Source organism: Taudactylus pleione, unplaced genomic scaffold (genome assembly GCF_031769625.1).
Source record: "Taudactylus pleione unplaced genomic scaffold, aTauple2 ptg000114l, whole genome shotgun sequence".
NCBI lineage: Eukaryota > Metazoa > Chordata > Amphibia > Anura > Myobatrachidae > Taudactylus > Taudactylus pleione.
Window position 1 is genome coordinate 10,274,727 of NW_028284516.1, and position 18,677 is coordinate 10,293,403.

At 44.9% G+C, this 18,677-nt stretch overlaps 1 protein-coding gene and 1 pseudogene across 1 annotated transcript in view; both read right to left on the minus strand.

Moving 5' to 3' along the window:
* Nucleotides 1-18,677, minus strand: part of LRRCC1 (leucine rich repeat and coiled-coil centrosomal protein 1) — an 88,615-nt gene that overhangs the window by 26,703 nt on the left and 43,235 nt on the right. Inside the window, exons 11-12 of the mRNA XM_088471409.1 lie at nt 12,174-12,313; nt 9,105-9,306 (exon numbers count right to left, since the gene is read on the minus strand). Coding sequence (XP_088327535.1) covers nt 9,105-9,306; nt 12,174-12,313 — 342 coding nt within the window. The remainder of the gene's footprint in view (nt 1-9,104; nt 9,307-12,173; nt 12,314-18,677) is intronic.
* On the minus strand, nt 18,363-18,481 carry LOC148524951 (5S ribosomal RNA; annotated as a pseudogene).

Consider the following 18,677-nt stretch of genomic DNA (forward strand, 5'->3'; position numbering starts at 1 on the left):
CTCAAGTTGCTTCAATTAGAAACTCGCTGGATCTTCCGCCTGGGTACCCTTGTTCCCAAGGGACTTAATGAGCAATTAGGATTCAGTAGTTTTCTATATTCATTTTCCTGTAAGCTATTATTATGATAAATTCAATTGGTCTCTGCATCATATTCGTTCTTTGTACCATTATCTATGCTATAACTGTTGGTTATACACACTATTATATTATGGTTCTGGGTCTCTAACATGATCGTGGGTTTTGTTTTCATGTTTGTTTTGTTCCTTTTGATATTGTTTTTTGATTTGTCTTTTGTTTTGTGCGTTTATTTTTTTTGTTATGGGTAACTATGGTGATGGTAGCACTCTGACGCATCTGTTGATGACGTCATCCTTTGTGTGCCAATCGAACGGGCGCTTGGTCCCGCTCCCGGCGTTCACTTCACGTTGGTGTATTTAAGGTAAGATGTATGAATTTGTATTTAGCCTGACGAAAGTGCCACAATAAACGGCACCGAAAGGTTGCCTTTTCATATATGCTGTCTAAGAGTTCTTTATTACCAAGACGTCTGGAGTGCTGCACCATTCTCTCTCTCTCTTATATATATATATATATATACACACACACACACATATAATATATACTGTATCTATATCCAGGCGCTGCAACTCGGGCTTTATTGCCCGTCGTCAGACTGCACAAACACATTTCTATTATCCTAGATTTACAAGATGTCTCATTGGAGTAGGGCAGAGTTGAAGCAAGATAAGCAAGTGTATCTTACAGTGGTGATTAGGACAGTTCGTTATAATAAATATATGGGTTTTTAGGGAGCATCTAAAGATTTGAAGGCTGTGGGGGAACCTGCAAGGGTATGGTAGGGAATTCCATAAGTGGGTAGAGGCACGGGAGAAGTCAAGCAGGCGGAGGACAAGAGTTAATTACAGGAGACCAGGCGAATCACAGATTTGGGGTAGATCTAACAGGGCAAGAAGGCATGTATTTGAATATTAAATTTGTGAAGTATGAAGGAATGATAATGTTGAGGGCTGGATTGGACAGGTCGGGATGGGGGGAAGGGGGGAAAGTAATTGGATTCTGGAGAACATGGGGAGCCAGTGTAGGAATTTACAAAGTGGTGAGAACATGTATCTGCGGTTAGCGCACCCTAACCAGGGTGTTTTGGACATATTTCTGCTTGCACCCATCTGAGTGCGTGCAGAAATGCCGGCTCCGGCGGCTATCGCGCCCTGACAAGCAACTATTGAATTGAACTTTCGGGCGTCTTAAAAAAAAAAAAAAAAAGCCATTGGCAGAACATTTGAATTGCCCCCTATTTGTTAAAATTTTACCTCGCCATCTCAGATTTTGTTAAAATTTGGTATATGGAGAGTAAATATGTAGTCTAAGAAAAATACTAAAATTTATTTAAATATCTCATGCAGTTTCCAAAATATGTAAAGTTTTCAAAAATCTGTCAAAAATGCAAAACCAGCATATTTTCAGATCACCAAAGCAGCTCTCCTAATTGAGCTAGAGAGGTGGGAGTGGTGTTTTTATGTCCTTTCCTATGATATACAACACTTTGCGAGGAAAGACTTTTTCCAAATTCAAACTGAATTTTTTAATCATGATGATCTCAAAAAGTGTGTCGACATAAAAGTTCCAAAAATTTCTGGAAATACTCTATACTAATGTTAAATGTTTGTCAAAATTTAAAAGTGGGAGTATAATGGGTTCATAGTGAAAAATAATTTTACACAGGAGTAGGCACTATGTTTGAAAATATTGGGGCCTACTTGTAAATCCAATTATATGAGGGAACAACTAAAATTAGCCCAACACTCATTATTTGAATTAAATGTAAATTCTCTTAATTACTTTTTTTGAGGTCTGGTGAATTAAAAGCTAGAACCACAATTTCAGGTGGAAGCGAGAAACCACCTTGGGAAGGAAGCCTGGGCGTGTTCGAAGAACAGTCCCCGTCCTGATTAAAAAGCAAAAAGGGGGAGTGACAAGCAAGCTCCCCTAAATCCGATACACTACAGGCAGACGCTATAGCCAGAAAAAACAGTCTTCGCAGTGAGCCATTTGACATCCACCGATTCCAGGGGTTCGAATGGAGGTTCCTGAAGTGCTTTGTGCACCACTGACAAACCCCATGGAGCTACAGGAGGGACAAAGAGAGGTTGTATCCGTAGAACACCTTGCATGAAGGTGTGAACATCCGGTACAGGAGCAATTCTGTGCTGAAACCAGATAGATAAAGCAGAAACCTGCACTTTGAGAGATGCTAGGCGGAGGCCTAGATCCAGTCCAGCCTGAAGAAAGGCAAGAATTCAAGAAAAACTTTAAAGACATGAGGGTCATAGTTTCATAGAGCACACCGTTGGAAATACTGTATGTATGCCATATTCTGTGGTAAATCCTGGCTGAGGCTGGTTTACGTGCTCTGAGCATGGTCTGGACCACATAGCCAGAGAAACCCTTAGCCATTAGGATGGATGTCTCAAGAGACAAGCCATTAAAAACAGACGGGCTAGGTCCGGATGTAGACATGGACCCCAAGACAACAGGTCTACTCGTAGAGGAAGTTGAAGAGGATCGTCTATGGAGAGCCTTAGAAGATCCAAGTACCAATGACATCAGGGCAAGCCAGGCTATCAATAGGACTGTGCCCCCCTCCTGTCTGAATTTCCGAAGCACTCGAGGAAGTAGGGATATTGGAGGAAAGAGATATGCCAAATGGAAGTTCTATTTCACCGATAAGGCGGGTGGGTATGAAGGCTGCGTCAGGGTCCTTTGTCCTGGCTCCATAAATTGGAAGTTTGTTGTGGTGTCTTCAGGCCATGAGATCCACTGCTGGAAGACCCCATTTGTCTAACAGAAGCTGAAAGACTTCTGGTTGTAGAGACCATTCTCCTGCATACACGTTGTGACGGCTGAGGAAATCCGCTTCTCAATTGAGAATCCTCGGGATGAACACTGCGGAGATGGCTGGGAGATTGCGTTCGGCCCAAGTGAGAATGCGGGACACTTCTGTCATTGCTGACTGACTTCGAGTGCCCCCTTGGTGATTCAGGTAGGCCACAGCCGTGGCGTTGTCAGACTGTACTTGTACTGGCCTGTTTTTCAGAATATTCTGAGCCAGAGTGAGAGCTCTGTAGATGGCTCGAAGTTCCAGAATGTTGATTGGCAACACTGCCTCGACTGGGGACCATTGGCCCTGGAAGGAGTGCTGGCTGGTTACTGCGCCCCACCCTCGGAGGCTTGCGATCTGTGGTGAGGAAAGCCCAGTCCGTGATCCTAAAGAGACGACCCGGTTTCAAATGGGAAGTCTGTAGCCACCAGGCTAGGGACAGGCGAACCTCTGGGGGAGGCTCATCGTCTGGGATTTGAGCAGATTGGGTACCCCCTTCCACCTGGAAAAAATCAGGTGTTGTAGGTGCCTGAATTGATCCCAATGCCTGCTTTGCAGAGTGAATCGACATGCTGCGATTGTGAAGCAGTCTGCGTAGTCTGTGCTGCAGTGCTGAAATCTTGTCCGCTGTTAGGAAGATTCTCTGAACTCGAGAGTCCAGGAGGGCTCCCAAATGTACCATCCTTTGAGAATTTATCAGGGAAGACTTTTTCCAGTTGATCAGACAACCGTGCATTTGTAGAAAGGCAATGGTTACCTGCAGATGGCGGTGAGGAGTCTCTGGGTAGCTGGCCAAGAGCAAGAGATCGTCCAGTTATGGGAGCAGTCTGATCCCTTGATGATGAAGAAAGGCCGCAATAACTGCCATGATTTTGGTAAAGACCCAGCGGGGCCACTGAGAGGCCTAACGGCAGAGCCCGATATTGGTAATGTTGCGGCAGTGTAGCAAACCGTAGATATTGGTGATGAACTATAGGTACATGTAGGTAAGCATCCTGAATGTCTAGGGATACCATAAAATATCCAGGCTCCATAGCTTGGATAATAGAAGGGAGGGTTTCCATTCAAAACTTGGGCACCCGGATAAGCTTTTCCAGAGATTTGAGATTGAGGATAGGCCGACGAGACCTATTGGACTTCTGAACTAAGAAAAGAATAATAGCCCTTGCCCCATTGTGAGGAAGGGACCTAAATTATTACTCGTGAATTCAGTAAGGACTGAATGGCTTTTTGGAGCAGCAGGGCCTTGGCTGAGTCCGATGGAGGTTCTGTGCAAAAGAACTGTTTGGGAAGTCACCTGAGGAAGGAGAGGGTGTATCCGTTAGAGATCACTTCTCTTACCCAGGCATCTGACGTGGTTTGATGTCAAACCTGGGCGAATTGAAGAGGGTGGGCCTCTCCCCCAGGGAGAGGCCCGCCCACCAGGCTGCAGGCTTGTCCTCAGACTTGGCAGGTGGACGTCTAGTAGCCCAGGCTTGTTTGGCCCTAGGCTTGGAGGCTTTGGCTGATGTCTGCTGCCGTGGAAAGGACTGACCCTTGGCTCTGCCTTGAGGGCGAAAGGACTGAAAGGATGACATCCAAGGTTTTGTATCATATGCAGACGGCAGGAACGTGGTCTTGGAAGCTGCCATAGTAGTCACAATTTTATTTAATTGTAGACCAAATAGGATGTCTCGCGAATAAGGCAGAGACTCCAGGGGCCGTTTTGAGTCTGAATCTGCTTTCCAGGAACGGAGCCAAACAATACGGCAGGCCACCACCGAAGTGGCAGATATCCTGGAGGCCAGGAGAGCCGTATCAATAGCTGCTTCACCTAAGTAGGAGGCTGCATCCCTATGTGAGATACATAGGACAGTTGAAGCATCAGGGGGAAATGTCTCTTCTAGGGCCTCTGCCCAACTCTCAATGGCTTTTGCAATCCAGGCCGTAGCCCTAGCAGGACGAATAATAGCTACTGTAAGAGAGTTTATAGATTTATGACAAGCTTCTAGACGTCTATCTGTAGTCTCCTTCAAGTAGGTTGCGGTATGAATGGGTAATGTGGCTTTTCTAACCAGACATGTTACATGAGAATCCACTGCTGGGGAAACTTCCCATTTAGTGCAAGTAGTAGCTGGAAGAGTGTAAAAGGAACTGAAGAGTTTTGGAATTTGAAACCTTTTACCAGGCATACTCCATGCTTCACTCATGTGATCAGATAGCTGGTCCGATTGAGGTAATTCTGGTAAAACTACCTTTTGTTGTTTGCATTATTTTTCTAATGCTGGGCATACACTATACAATTATCTGTCAGATATCTGTCCAATCTGGCTAGTTGGAATGAAAATCTGGTAGTGTATGGGAGCAAATGACAATCGAACATTTGTTCACAAACACTGGAAAACAGACAAAAATGGACCTTCAGCCAAATTGGTTAAATAAAACAAATGTAACTAATTTGAACAATTGTTTTTGTCTGTTTTCCAGTGTTTAAAGTAGGGATGTGCAGGCTCGGATTTACTCGCATCTCAAAACTGCATTTTATTGGCTATCGCCTATCATGTGTTTTGGATAGCCAATATAATAAATCCGAACTTGCGGTAAAGTGGCGATAAGAACCGAGTAAATCCGAGCCTGCACATCCCTAGTTTAAAGCCATATAATAGATTGTCATTTGCTCCCATACATTACAAGATTTTCATTCTAACCAGCCAGACTGGACATATATCTGACAGATAATTGTATAGTATATGCCCAGCATTAAGAGTGGGTTCATCCTCTTCTATTTGTAAAATAGATTTTACAGCTCTCACAAGAGCAGGTATATCTAGCTTAGAGGGTGGCTCCTCCTCTCCTGAGATGGAGTCAGAGTGAGAGAGGTCTGCGTCTTCTGCCTCCCCAGATGATTTATCAGAATCAGATAACTGAGTGGACTGGGAAGATAACAGAGCATGTTTAGTAGGTAAAGGCTTTTCCTTTTGCAGCATTTGCAGAAAAACTGTAGAGGTATTAGTCAAACTCTGTACTGACGTAGACAGTACGTCTACCCATGGGGGAGGCAATGCAGGGAGTACCTGCTATGGCCATCTCACAGGGTGAACCACCACGGGGACTGCTATGTGGTCTGCAAGTTTTGCCAGCATCTGTGAAAAGGTCGTCCAGGGTGGGTTCTGAGGGAGAGACACCGGGGCTGAGGTTAACAATTAGTACAAAGACCATCCTGAATGAGGTCCCCTGGGGCTAAGACCACTGAGCAGGACTACTGGTGGGTACACACTATACAGATATATCTACAGATCGAGTGATCTGTATAAATATCTGCAGATGATGGTTGTTCGTACACACTGAACAACCATCATCTGTGTCTGCCCGCAGGTCCCGGCGGCCAGGACGCGTGTCCCGCCCCCCTCCTTGCGGCTTCCGCTGTGTGTGTACAGGCCCGTACACACCTGCCGAAGGACAGATATGTCTGCAGACATATCTGTCTGTCGGCTGTGCAGCACAGCCAATGCGATATGTCGGTGAACGCCGATGTTCAGCGACATATTGTGGGTACACACTGCCCGACGGGCAGCGGATACATTGGCCGATCAATTGTGGAATGTATCTGTCAGTGTGTACCCAGCTTAACAAGACAACAGAGTAGGGGCAGCAGCCTCAGGCTGCTTTTTATTCTTTCATCTGCCAGACATAGCCACAAGAATAATAGAATACACAGTATGATACAGTGCAGTGAACACCCTGCAGTATGTGTAATATGGCACAATGTAGTGTGCAACCGTGCTATAGAAGATGTGAGGTACAATAAACCCCCTATACCTTAGTATCGGGGTATAGTAGAAAAAAGGGACAGGTATACAACGACAGTATAGAAAATAGAGATTAGCGCTAGCACAAGTCACATACAAATGCAGAAAAAACATTACATGTCTGCAATGGGCACTAAAATCAACTACACATACCGCAGTGGTTAGTAGGATATAGCGCTGTATATCCTGGCCCATGGGAGAGGTATACAGGGTGACTGGACCCAGTGTTTCCCAGAGACCTGCTTGCATAAAATAGCTGCAGCGCGTCTCTGAGGGGGCGAAGGGTGATGGAGGAGCAGCTAAGGAAACACCAAGACCGTAGTGGAAAGGCACCCTGAGCTGCGGGAGGGGCTGCACGGAGAGCGCCTCATCCCCTGGCTGAGGTTAATTACCAGGTCCCCTGGCCTTTATAATATGCCTCTGCGCCAGTATATTTGTGCCCCGGTGGTCTAGTGGGGTCGTGGGCGAACCAGTGTCCACATCAGTGCCTCCGGTCTGTCTCCTGAGACTGGAGGCAAGACTGCACCTAGACACAGGTCCCCGCGAATGTGGTTCCGCCTTAGCGGTCCTCTGGATTTCGGGCTGCAGTCTGGGGTTCAGGAAACCTGCTAGCTAGTCCCACTTGGTGCCCAGCCGGGAGTACCTAGCACAGCCTTGGTGTCACGGCGCTGCGGAGGGGTGATGGGGCGACAGCACAGCCGTCCGGAGGACAGTCTGGTACTGCTCGCCCGTTATGGTAAAAGGATAAAATAAATTAAATCATGCTTAGTGCAGCCCGGTTATAATGGTGGCACAGCTTCTGCTGGACACCAACGAAACTGAAGTGCCTTCAGGCTGTGGTGGGGTATAGGGGGAAGGACCGGAGCATACTGGGATTGAAAAGCATTGCTGTTGGTGTCCGGTCCTCCAGGTCCCACCTACACCCCAATGTCTCCCTGTGGAACCTATGGACCCTGAAGAAGAAAATCCCTGTTTTGGACATGCTCAGCTTTAGGTAGCATTGGGTTTGGATACCCAGATGGAGACAGCAAAGCGACAGTTGGTTGCATAAAAGAGTGCAAAAAGGGAGAGGTGATGGGAAGAGACAGACTTCAATGTTGTGACCGTAGGTATGGTACTGGAGGCCGGATGGGTGAATTAGTTCCACGAGAGATGAGTTGTACAGTGAGAAAAGCAGAGAGACGAGAACAGAGTACTGTAGGTCTGTAGACAGTGGGAATAGAGTGAAGGATGTAGAGACACTAAGACAGCGGTTCCATAGATGGGAAGCGACCAGGAAAGAACTGTGATATGTGTGCGACTGAATCTGAACAACAGAACCTGGGGTGAGAATAAAAAAAGCTGTGGCTGTCGCATCATAGCACTTCATACTGTATACAGACTCAAACGCACACATATATATATAAATGTCGCATATCAAATAAATCAGTACTGTCTCGTGAATCGGTTTTGTCGCAGCGTGTTGCAAATAAGATGCACATTTAAACTAAATAGTCTTGAAAAAGACGCACGGCGCAAGCCGAATCTGGTGGGACCTGGTGTGCAGAGAAGGGCTGTTTGGCTCATGTATGAGGACACATCTGTAGATCATTGATCTTTTCTGTGATTGCCCACTTTTCCAATTGATTAATTGCTACTGCAAACATTTGCACTTGCTACAATTACATATTATTGTTTTTAACTTCTTTGCTAAATTCAGATAAAAATCAGTAATTCTAAATTAAAAAGTGTAAAAATATTTCAGGTTTAAATTTGTTCTCAGGGGTTGTAAAGTATTATTATTTTTACACTTGGAAGATTCAGTGACACCTGCAGCTTGCCCGGGTGCCCGACTGTTTGCAAATAACTAACTCGTGGGCCAGCTGAGCGCCAAACATATTTACATTTTACAATGCGAGTACCGTACAGAGAGCAAGTGCGGTGTACATAGGAATACTGGTCATTTAGGGATGGGGACTAAGTAGGAACGCCATATAGGTGGGGGAAAAAAGGGAATAGAGACCTGAGTGTTTTATAGAATGTATCTGATAACATTAGGCTCATCTTCTTTGTGTGTAAAACCAGGTCACATGAACAAGTAGCACAGCCTGACACATTGGCCAGAATGTACAGTAATAGGTTCCACTTTTCTCAAATCGGAACCTATTAGATTCCGCCATAATTCTGCACATGCATGATAATCCTGCACATACATGTGACAATGTAGTTGAGTCCCTCAAATGTCCAGAACTAAAATTAAGTAGGTAACTGCATATCTGCACAACAAATGGTCGCACACTCAGGATGGTGAGGGTCAGATTCTCTATTCCGTTTATTTGTAGGCTACAAATGCTCCGGCCAGCTTAAATATATCATTAGGATAAAACACGTTCATTAATGAAAGCACTAGTGTTTCAGATTGACCACATAGCAGTACCTCTTTAAATCTTCCTGCTTCTATAACGAGAGCGGCACGAAACTCATCTTCTAGATCTGCGTACTGTTGCGTCAGTGCACTTATTTTCTCTTGGAACTCTTTCATCTGCTGAATATGGTGACGCTCTTCTTTGGCCACTTCCTTAGCCACAGCTTCTTGGAATTCCGGCCCATTTAATGTTACTCTTGTATCAAGTTCCTTTCTAGGAGTGAAAACACACATCACTGGTCAGTAACGGCTAGTGGCTCCAAGTCTTTGTGAGCTTTGGAAACAGAGGCAGCTCTGGAGGATATTACTAGCAGGATATAGAGAGAAGGAAAAGGTAAGACCTGAATGCATATCTTAGAACAGAGGCCCTGATTCAGAGCCGGATGCTTTTTCTGAGCGCTCGCTCTGAATCAGGGTGTTTTTTTTTTTACCCCTCCCTGCCTCCAGGCCGCTTGCTAAGCTGTGGGTGACCACCCACAGGTTTAGCGGACGGCCTGGTGATGGTCGCGATTATCGCGACCATCGAGCTTGCGACGAGACCTTTGTGGTAGGGTCTCGTCCACCGCAAGCCCCAGTGAACTTCCTGCTATATTAGAGCAGGAAGTTCACTACTGACATCACTGGTGATGTCAGTAGGGCCGCCCACAAACGGCAGGCGTTCCTTCAGGAACGCCTCAGTTTGCCCAGCCACCCCCACTGCACGCCTACAAAATGGGGCAAGTTGTCAATCACAATCGACAGCCGCCCAGTCTTGCAGTGAGTCCCGCAGCGAGTGAAAATTCACTCGCTAAGGGGCTCGCACACTCCGTGCGTGCACACTGCCCGGCCATCGACCCGCTTGCAAGTGCTCTGCGCTCACGAGCGGGTCTGAATCAGGCCCAGAGTCAATAATTGGCCTGAATTATGGGATGTCAAGACCCCTGGTCAGCGTGGCCCACCCCCGCCTACACACTGAACACAGATGATGGTTGTTCAGTGTGTACGAACAACCATCGAACTGCAGATATATCGGTTTAGTGTGTAACCATCAACAGCAAACTAACCAAAAGCAGGATAAAAGCCAACAAAAGGCCTAATGTAATAACATGATTCAAAGATATGACATGGTGTAAGCCACTGCAAACAACCAAATGTCAGCTTTAATTAGCCTGACTAGACTACAGATGTGCCCACATCCACCTATCCTCAAATTGCGCCAAATAGATACTTCTGCATGCCATGCACTTCATGACTTAAGGCTCATACACACTGGACGATATGCTGTATGAGCAAAATCAGCAGCAGCAGGCCCGGCGGGGGATCAGTCATCGAATGCATGCACACTTGCCGATGTCGGTAACGACGACGGGATGGCGGGGGGGGGGGGAGGGGGAGCAGGGCCATGCTGCATTCGGCAGCATGGCGTCATTAACAATATCCCCAGATTGAGCTGCGTGTACAGACGAATGGGGATATCATTAACGATCCGCACATCGTTCTTCGTTTAGTGCATGCACACTGGACGATTTGAACGATAAAACGATCAACGATGTCGTTATCGTTCATAAATGTCGTACGGGCCTTCAGACGCACCAAGCAAGTTTTTCTTTAAAACGTACATCTTAATCTGCTACTTTATGCCAATACAGCTGCAACAAAAATACTAGTCCTAAACACTTGGTACACCGTTAGCGTGGATTAAGGAGCAAAATTCAGGAAAAAGTACGAAATCTTGGTAAAAAGGCAAAAGACAGAGGTCCAATATGAGCGACTCGTTTACGCATCATTGTGCTTAAACGGCTACTTTACACCAATTCCTTTGCGAGAAGCAATACTAATCCTTAGTACAGTATTTAGGGCCTGATTCAGTGATGGGCGCCGTTAGCATCTTTGAATACAGCAGCGATGCTAACATATGGCAATGCAGCAGGAGGTAGGAGGTATCAGTAGGAAAAAAAGACGCCTCCTGCCAGCATCTGCGATCCGAGTGCTGCGCCCTAAGACGCAGCATCAGATCACCATTACGACTGAAATTCGCCCATCTGAGTAAGCTTATGGGCAATGGAACTGCTCAGCTGGGGTCAGGAAGTCTGTGTCAGAAGACTCAAACCTTGGCCTCAGCACTCCCAGAAAACGGGGGCGTCACGCTCCGTTTCTGGGATGGTAGGCCTGCTCCACCCGCTCCCCGCCCCCAAACGGCTGCACACAATCCCTCAGGCTGCGGTTTTGGAGAAGACCGGCACGTGCACAGTAGAGACCCATCGGGTTTGCGTACATCTCTGAATGAGGCCTTAGCACACTATTAGCTACTTGGTACACTTATCAAATTAAGGCTCAAAGGGGTCAATTCAATTGTACGCAATGTATTCGTGGGCGAAAGTCATCGCGGCAATGGCCGCACGTTACAGCAGCCCGAATTCGCATAAAAGTGCTTATAGCCAAGTAGGGCGCCGTGCAAAATTATGCGAATTCGGGCTCGGAGCGGACCATGAAGGGTGCGAGGTGCAAGTCCGTTGCCTGCGTTTTAGCGCCTTAGTAATGGCAACTCTTACCCTTCGCATGTAATTGGATTGACCCCAAATTTGGAAAAAAGTACGGGAATCGCTACTGTGACGAAGTGGCTAAGTCACGTCAGGTGTCTCGCACCATATGGCGCACAAAGTATAAGTGTATGATAACACATCTGTAGGATATCGGATTGGTTACTATAGATAAGAACACATCATTGCTTTTGGCAATAGAATACCTTACTATAAATCTAATCTAAATATAATGTATAAAAAGGATCAAATGTAGAATTAGTAACTGCTGTAAGCCCTGTCCAAAGTATACACTTACAATATGAACACTGATCCCAAAGCTGCAACAACAAATAAATTGAAGAAAATATTTTTATTTTCCTTTTTATTTTCCCCATCTACCACAGTACTGTTCTCTTCACAAACAAATGGACACGGCAGGACAGTATCCAGCACGGTGGAGGTTGCGGCATTTCATATACTGCTTTTGAACATGATTTTCACAGCAGGAGATCCCACTGATGAGAGCAAGCGCTGTTGGCCCCACATTTCATGTGTGTGAGCTGTTGACAATCACAAGTACCTGTGTTCCTGCTCCCTGGAAGTAAGCAATTCGTGGAGCTGCTGGATTTTATCTTTGTGCGGACGTACAGATGCCCGAAGCAACTCTATTTCTCTTTGGGAGGCAGATACTTTACGTTCGGCTTCCTGCATGTGTTTCATCTGTGCTCGAAAGAAGTATTAATTTTATTATTCTCAATATCTTCAAAAAAAAAAAAAAAAAAGACAAAAATTAAATAGATTTCATATCTTATACTTTCATTATTAAGAGCAAAAGGAGGTGACTGCACTCCTTAAACTTTTGTGTATTGTACTTTTTAAGGGTCATCCATCACCTGTACACAGTGCAATTTGTGCTTAGCGAATATTCAGAAAAATACATCCAATCAATTCTCCAAGGACTAGTGCTGTTGCTGATACATATTAATGAGTATGCAGCCAATCAATTCATGTTAGTCTAACTCACAAGATGGCTGCCTCCATTATGTATGTAGGCAGTAGCTGAGGTAAAAAGGCAGTGCATTATGAACAAGGAAACACAATTAAATAAATAAGATGAATTAATATCTCTCTGTTCTTATTATTTGGATTTTCTGTGTGTACAGGTCCACTGTGGGTCTATAAGGGAGTTCTCAGGAATATTGCTTGCCCACTGAAATAGCCTGGCTCAGACTATATGCTAATATATGATAGGTCCAGATTGTCAGTAGTAATACAAATACTGTACATAACTCATAGGGGGAGATGTATTAAGCTCTGGAATGTGATACCATTGGAAAGTGATAATCTACCAGCTCCCAACTGTTATCTTACAGGCTGGGTTTGAAAAATGACAGCTAGGAGCTGATTGGTTGGTACTTTATAATTCCCCAATTTATCACCTTCTAGAGCTTAATACATCTGCCCCCAAGAGAGAAAGGCTAAGGGGTCTATTTACTAAGCTTTGTAGGAGATAAAGTGAACGGTGATAAGGTACCAGCCAATCAGCTCCTAACTGCCATATTTCAACACAGCCTATGACATGGCAGTTAGGAGCTGATAGGCTGGTACCTTATCACCGTTCACTTTATCGCCTAACAAAACTTCGTAAATAGACCCCTAAATGTGGTAACAATTCAAGGTTCCAGCAATACAATTTTTTTTTCTAAATGTCAGTAAAATATATGACGCAGCCTTAATGTTAAGTTTAAAAATGTTTTAAAAAGTATTTTGTTGATGCTGTCCTTTGTATAATTACTATTTTGCAATGATTTCAATACATAAACCAGATTACACTAAAACTTTTAAAAGAAAAATATATCGGAGACTTAATGGAGATTAATTAAACTGTAATGAACTATACCTACTTGAATCAATTGAATACAGGTTATTTATTCTTTTTACTGTTTGTAATGTCCACAAATAATAATATTGATCCAAAAGCCCTCTGGATTCACAAATATATGCTGACCATTTCTATTGGGTAGTGTGTCAGCCACTAAACTGGTTGTTGAGGTGTGCCTTGGTATTCTAGGCCAAGCCACTGTAAGCAATGGTCATAATCTATCTACTATATATGAATGAAAATGTGTCCTTCTGTCATCCGGTCTTTCTATACAAATCCACAGTTTACAAGCCAAGATCATGAAATTTTACATACGAGCGTATTAAAACACGGCAGATGCAACTAAAAAAATTTTAAATCGAAATTACTGTTACATTTTTAAATAATTAAAAAACTAAATTTTTGCATAGCATTCGCCCTCTACAGGTCATTAGAAAAGGATTTAGCCCACAGTTTACAAGACAAGATCTCTCATGGTTCTACACCTAAAAAAACCTGGATTTTGGTACTTACCGATAAATCCCTTTCTCCGATTCCACAGGGGACACTGGAGTTCAGTGGGGTATAGACGGTCGTAGAGCAGAGCCTGGCACTTTAAATAATTTAGAAGTGTGACTGGCTCCTCCCCATCTATGCCCCATCAGCCCCAGTTTAAGAACTGAGGCCAAGAGGAGATTGAGGACAACAGAAAAATTAGGAAAAGGAGAAGACCACAGCACGGAACAAGACCGACTGAAGGAGAATTTATCGGTAAGTACCAAAATCCTGTTTTCTCCTTCATCCACTAGGGGACACTGGAGTTTAAGACAGTGGGGACGTCCCAAAGCTCGGAGAACTTGCTACCCCCTCGGCCAAACCGAAACAGGGACCGCCAAGAACCATAGGCCCAGCGGAAGCTGAGGATTAAGGGGTTTATTTATCAAGCAATGAAAAACTTAGTGAAGTGGACCAGTGGAGAAGTTGCCCATGGCAACCAATCAGCTCCTACCTATTATTTTATAGACTGTACTTTATAAATGTTACTTCAAAGCTGATTGGTTGCCATGGTCAACTTCTCCACTGGTCCGATTCACTAAGTTTTTCACTGCTTGATAAATAAACCCCTAAGTGTCGTAGAGCACAGGAGACAAACACTACTCCTCACTAAACAGTCACATAAAATTTCACAGCGCACAGCGTGAGTCAAAAGGAACAGAACGGCTGGCGGGAAAACAAACAAACACAGTTGAGAAACGTCAGAACCAGTAATCTCAGCTGAAAATAGAACAAACCGGGCCGTTGGTAACAGAGAGACCCAACAAGAATCCATAGAAGGGCCGTAAACGAGAACAAACTCGAGAAACCATACTAGAGTCTAAACAGGAAGCTGCAACAGGTGCAGACAGCAGAATCCCAGCACTGCTGGACATAATCGTATGTACAGAAGTATAACAATACCAATATACAGATATAGAGCTAATCCTGTTCACAGACTCTGAACAGAGTATGCAGGGAGTCAAAAGATTAGACTGAACAGTTGCCTTGAACCATCCTTGAGGTCCAACTACAACAAAGTTATTAACCAGCGGAAGGGTCAGATCATAGAAGTCTCCAATGAGTGGAGATCCCACTGGGCATGAGGCCGAGGTGAAATCGAGAGAATTGAGACTAGAATACCTTTCAGAGGGTCAGACAGCAGTACAACTCATTCTGAAAAAGGGATAAAACAGCAACTGAAACGCTGCCCCTAAAAAGAAAACAACAGACAACTTCCAACATGATGGAGGTGCGTAGTCAGTACCAACTGCTAGCCCAGACCCTAGCAGTAAAAGAGAACGAATGCAACAGTTAACCAGGGAGAGCTACCAATATAGGGAAGCATCCCATCAGCAAGGCTAGAGCACTAGGACAGCCATGAAGGTACCCCATGAGGTACCTGTCAGTGTGATCAAATATCAACAGATATTGAACAGGAATCCAACCAGGCCCACCTGCGTGGAACATAGAGACCGTTACACTTCTATGTAGAGATGTGCACTAGCTCATAGGTGCACTTAGGTCCATTACCCCAACAGATTCTAGTAGAATAGTGTCACTAATCCAATGTTGTAACTATGCACCCACACACCAGGAAAACTGTAAAGTGTAGAGCCAACTGATTAAAAGAGTGGATGGCTGCTAGGACAGCAGCTAGGGTGCGTAATGGAGAATAACACTATGTATGTCAGGTTGCATGAAATAGGAGCATCTTCCTAGGCATTAGTGAGGGAAGCTCTTACCTGTGAGCGACCAGAAGCCCTCTGGACGCTATGTAGAATGTTACCGACCTTTTTCATCACACAGCAACCCGCCACGTTAGGAATAGAGAGTAGCTTCAGTGGGCTAAGACCAATTGCTCTACAGCACGGACATACCTGTCTGGAGATGTGCAGTATAAAATACTGTGGAAACTAGCAAAATGTTAGTGGGGACAAGAAGGTCGTAGAACAGGACTCTATACCTGAGCTTGTTCCATAAGAGATGTGTATCTGTATAGCCGTGTTAGATTACACATATACCCCCAAAAATGGTCTGCTAGTGTAAGTACCCTTACATAAATATTTATAATGGTGAAGTGCGTATTATGCCCACCAATCTAATACAACCCAGGCCTGACCCTGCCTATATCAGCGGGTGGCCCTAGGCCTTCATGATATCAATTGTACAGAAAGGCCCCTTAGAGACTAATTTTATTGAGTTATGCGTCAATAATATGGAGTACCGGAATCGATACTGAGAAGGGTACTTGTACTTAGACATAGAACGCGTTGGCCATCCCAAGTGTTCATACAAGGAATGGACGTCTAATAAGTTTGCTACCAAGTGCACCATTGTAAATAATAGGTCCACCGAAACTGGGCGCCGTAGATATAGACTGACGGGAACCGAACTATAACCCCAGAAGGGTGTAAGTGCATATCTTTATATACATGTGTGGACATACTGTACAAGAAGGTCCCAGGACATGTCTAGGGTCAATACTGGAAGCAATGCCTTAGGGAATTGTGTCTATCACTATGTAAGCTACAGCATATGACTAGTTTATAGAGCCACCTTATAATATGTATGGATATAGCCTACAGCTTCTGGTAATCCCAGGTGGCTTTCTCAAGCGTGGAATTATAGGTAAACCTAATGATTGTGCTATATATTATATTTATCTACACACATAGCTAAATATATATAATATATATATATATATATATATATATATATATACACACACACACACACATACACACACACATACACACACACACATATACACACACACATACACACCTCAATTCCCAGGGAGAGACAGTGTAAAGCGGAGTTATTGTTCCAACTACCCCATCAGGAGAGTCCAGCCTCCAATGGCAGCATCCTTCCATCAATATGCTAGGTATCAGACATAAAACTGATAAGAACAGATCCTACCCCTGCTCTTATGGTAAGGATAAGAAGAGATACCCACATATGGATACGTGTACCTACATACTAGTTTAGTAGATGACGATAATATTTTAAAATAAGAACATGAGAAATAATTAGAGCCATGAAATGAACTGAGCCCAAGGACAAAATTCACTCCAGCATGTATATATTCTATACACACATATATATATATATATATATACACACACACACACACACACATACATATACACACCTGCGGCTTACCTCCACTCAGGGATACTGCTCATGTGCCGCGTGTGGCCGTCATTCTGCTACGGTGTAGGGGCAGGATATTAGCAGCGTGCTGTCCCAAACTGGTTTCGATCCTGGGACCATTCTGTTACTGGTGTACTCGCCTTATCAGGTGAGCCATTTTAGCTCCAGATTAACCCGTTTTTTGAAGTGGGAATCAAAAAGACGAAATCAGTGCTGTGAGGCAGTCATGCCAACCACTACCCGTGCATCACTAACTTCTTCCTGTATGTGCTACCAAAGGGTCTAAATCTATATAGATGCACATATGCATACCTTCTAAGGTAAGCACAGAAGCTGGTGAGAAAGGTTTTAAGACCAGCCTATAATGTAGTATACGTGCTTCCACATATATGCATGGGAAGAGTACTGCCCCTCTTTAAGGCGAGCCAATGTGAGGCATAAGCCTGGGGAAGGGACGCCAAAATGTGCTAACCCTGGGTTAAGGGTATGCTATGACCATAAGTTCTGGCCGCAGCACCAGCACAGTGGCTAATACTATACATACTATACATTTAGGCAAGGTAGCTAGTACACCATGAGGTAGCCTTCACAGGCTATGATATCAGGCCATTAGATGAAGCTAGGCGCCCTTTGTGATAGAACCAAGGGGAAGCCTGACAGGGGGTAATACCAGGCGCTGCAATTGGCGGGACTGTGTCTCGTCAGCACAGCACTTCTAGCCGGGAATGTGCACCGGCTGAATAACTTGCCCCTCCAGAGCTGCATAACGCGGTGTTATTGCAAAAAAGAGGATTGGGCTAGTTCCCATACTGCTAGCAAACCAGCTATCACTATACTCCTGTCATCCAGTGACAGGCATCCCTACCGTTTGCGCTGAAGCACTCCCAGCGTGGAAGGGGGAGGGCGTAGTAGACCCACGCTAAAGCACTCCCTGCTGCAGGTAGTGCACTGAGCTATACTGCTTGGCTGTAACTACTGCCCCTAAAAAGGGAAGCAGGGGGCGCTGAAAAACCGCTCTGAGTGTGCGAAGTGTTTCACTCCAGTCAGCACAGCGTTGCTAGCCCCGTTAATAGAACTGCATAAAGCGGAGTAGTTGAAGATCCGGTTGGTGCCAGGAAAACGGGGGAGCATTCAAGGCTCTTGACGCAAAATCCCTCATTAACTGAACATCTCTCCTGCTAGACCGGAGAGGGCTCATGGAAGCACTGTGTTCTAAGGCTACAGCACCTGGTATTCCCAGGCGGTCTCCCAACCAAGTACTAACCAGGCCTGACCCTGCTTAGCTTCCGAGATCAGACAAGATTGGGCGTGTTCAGGGTGGTGTGGCCGTAGGCTGCTGTGGCAGGGCGTGACGGTCATACAGCGCTGCATTAGATATAATGTTAAGGCTATTAGCCCTATGCTATAGACTAGCTAATAGGGAAGCCTGCTCAGCCCAGCCAGGAGCTGCGGGATGCGGCGTCTCCTCCTGAGATTTAGATGAGGAGAGCTGCTAATAGCCAAGGCAGTGCTGCATGCACAGGGAGTACA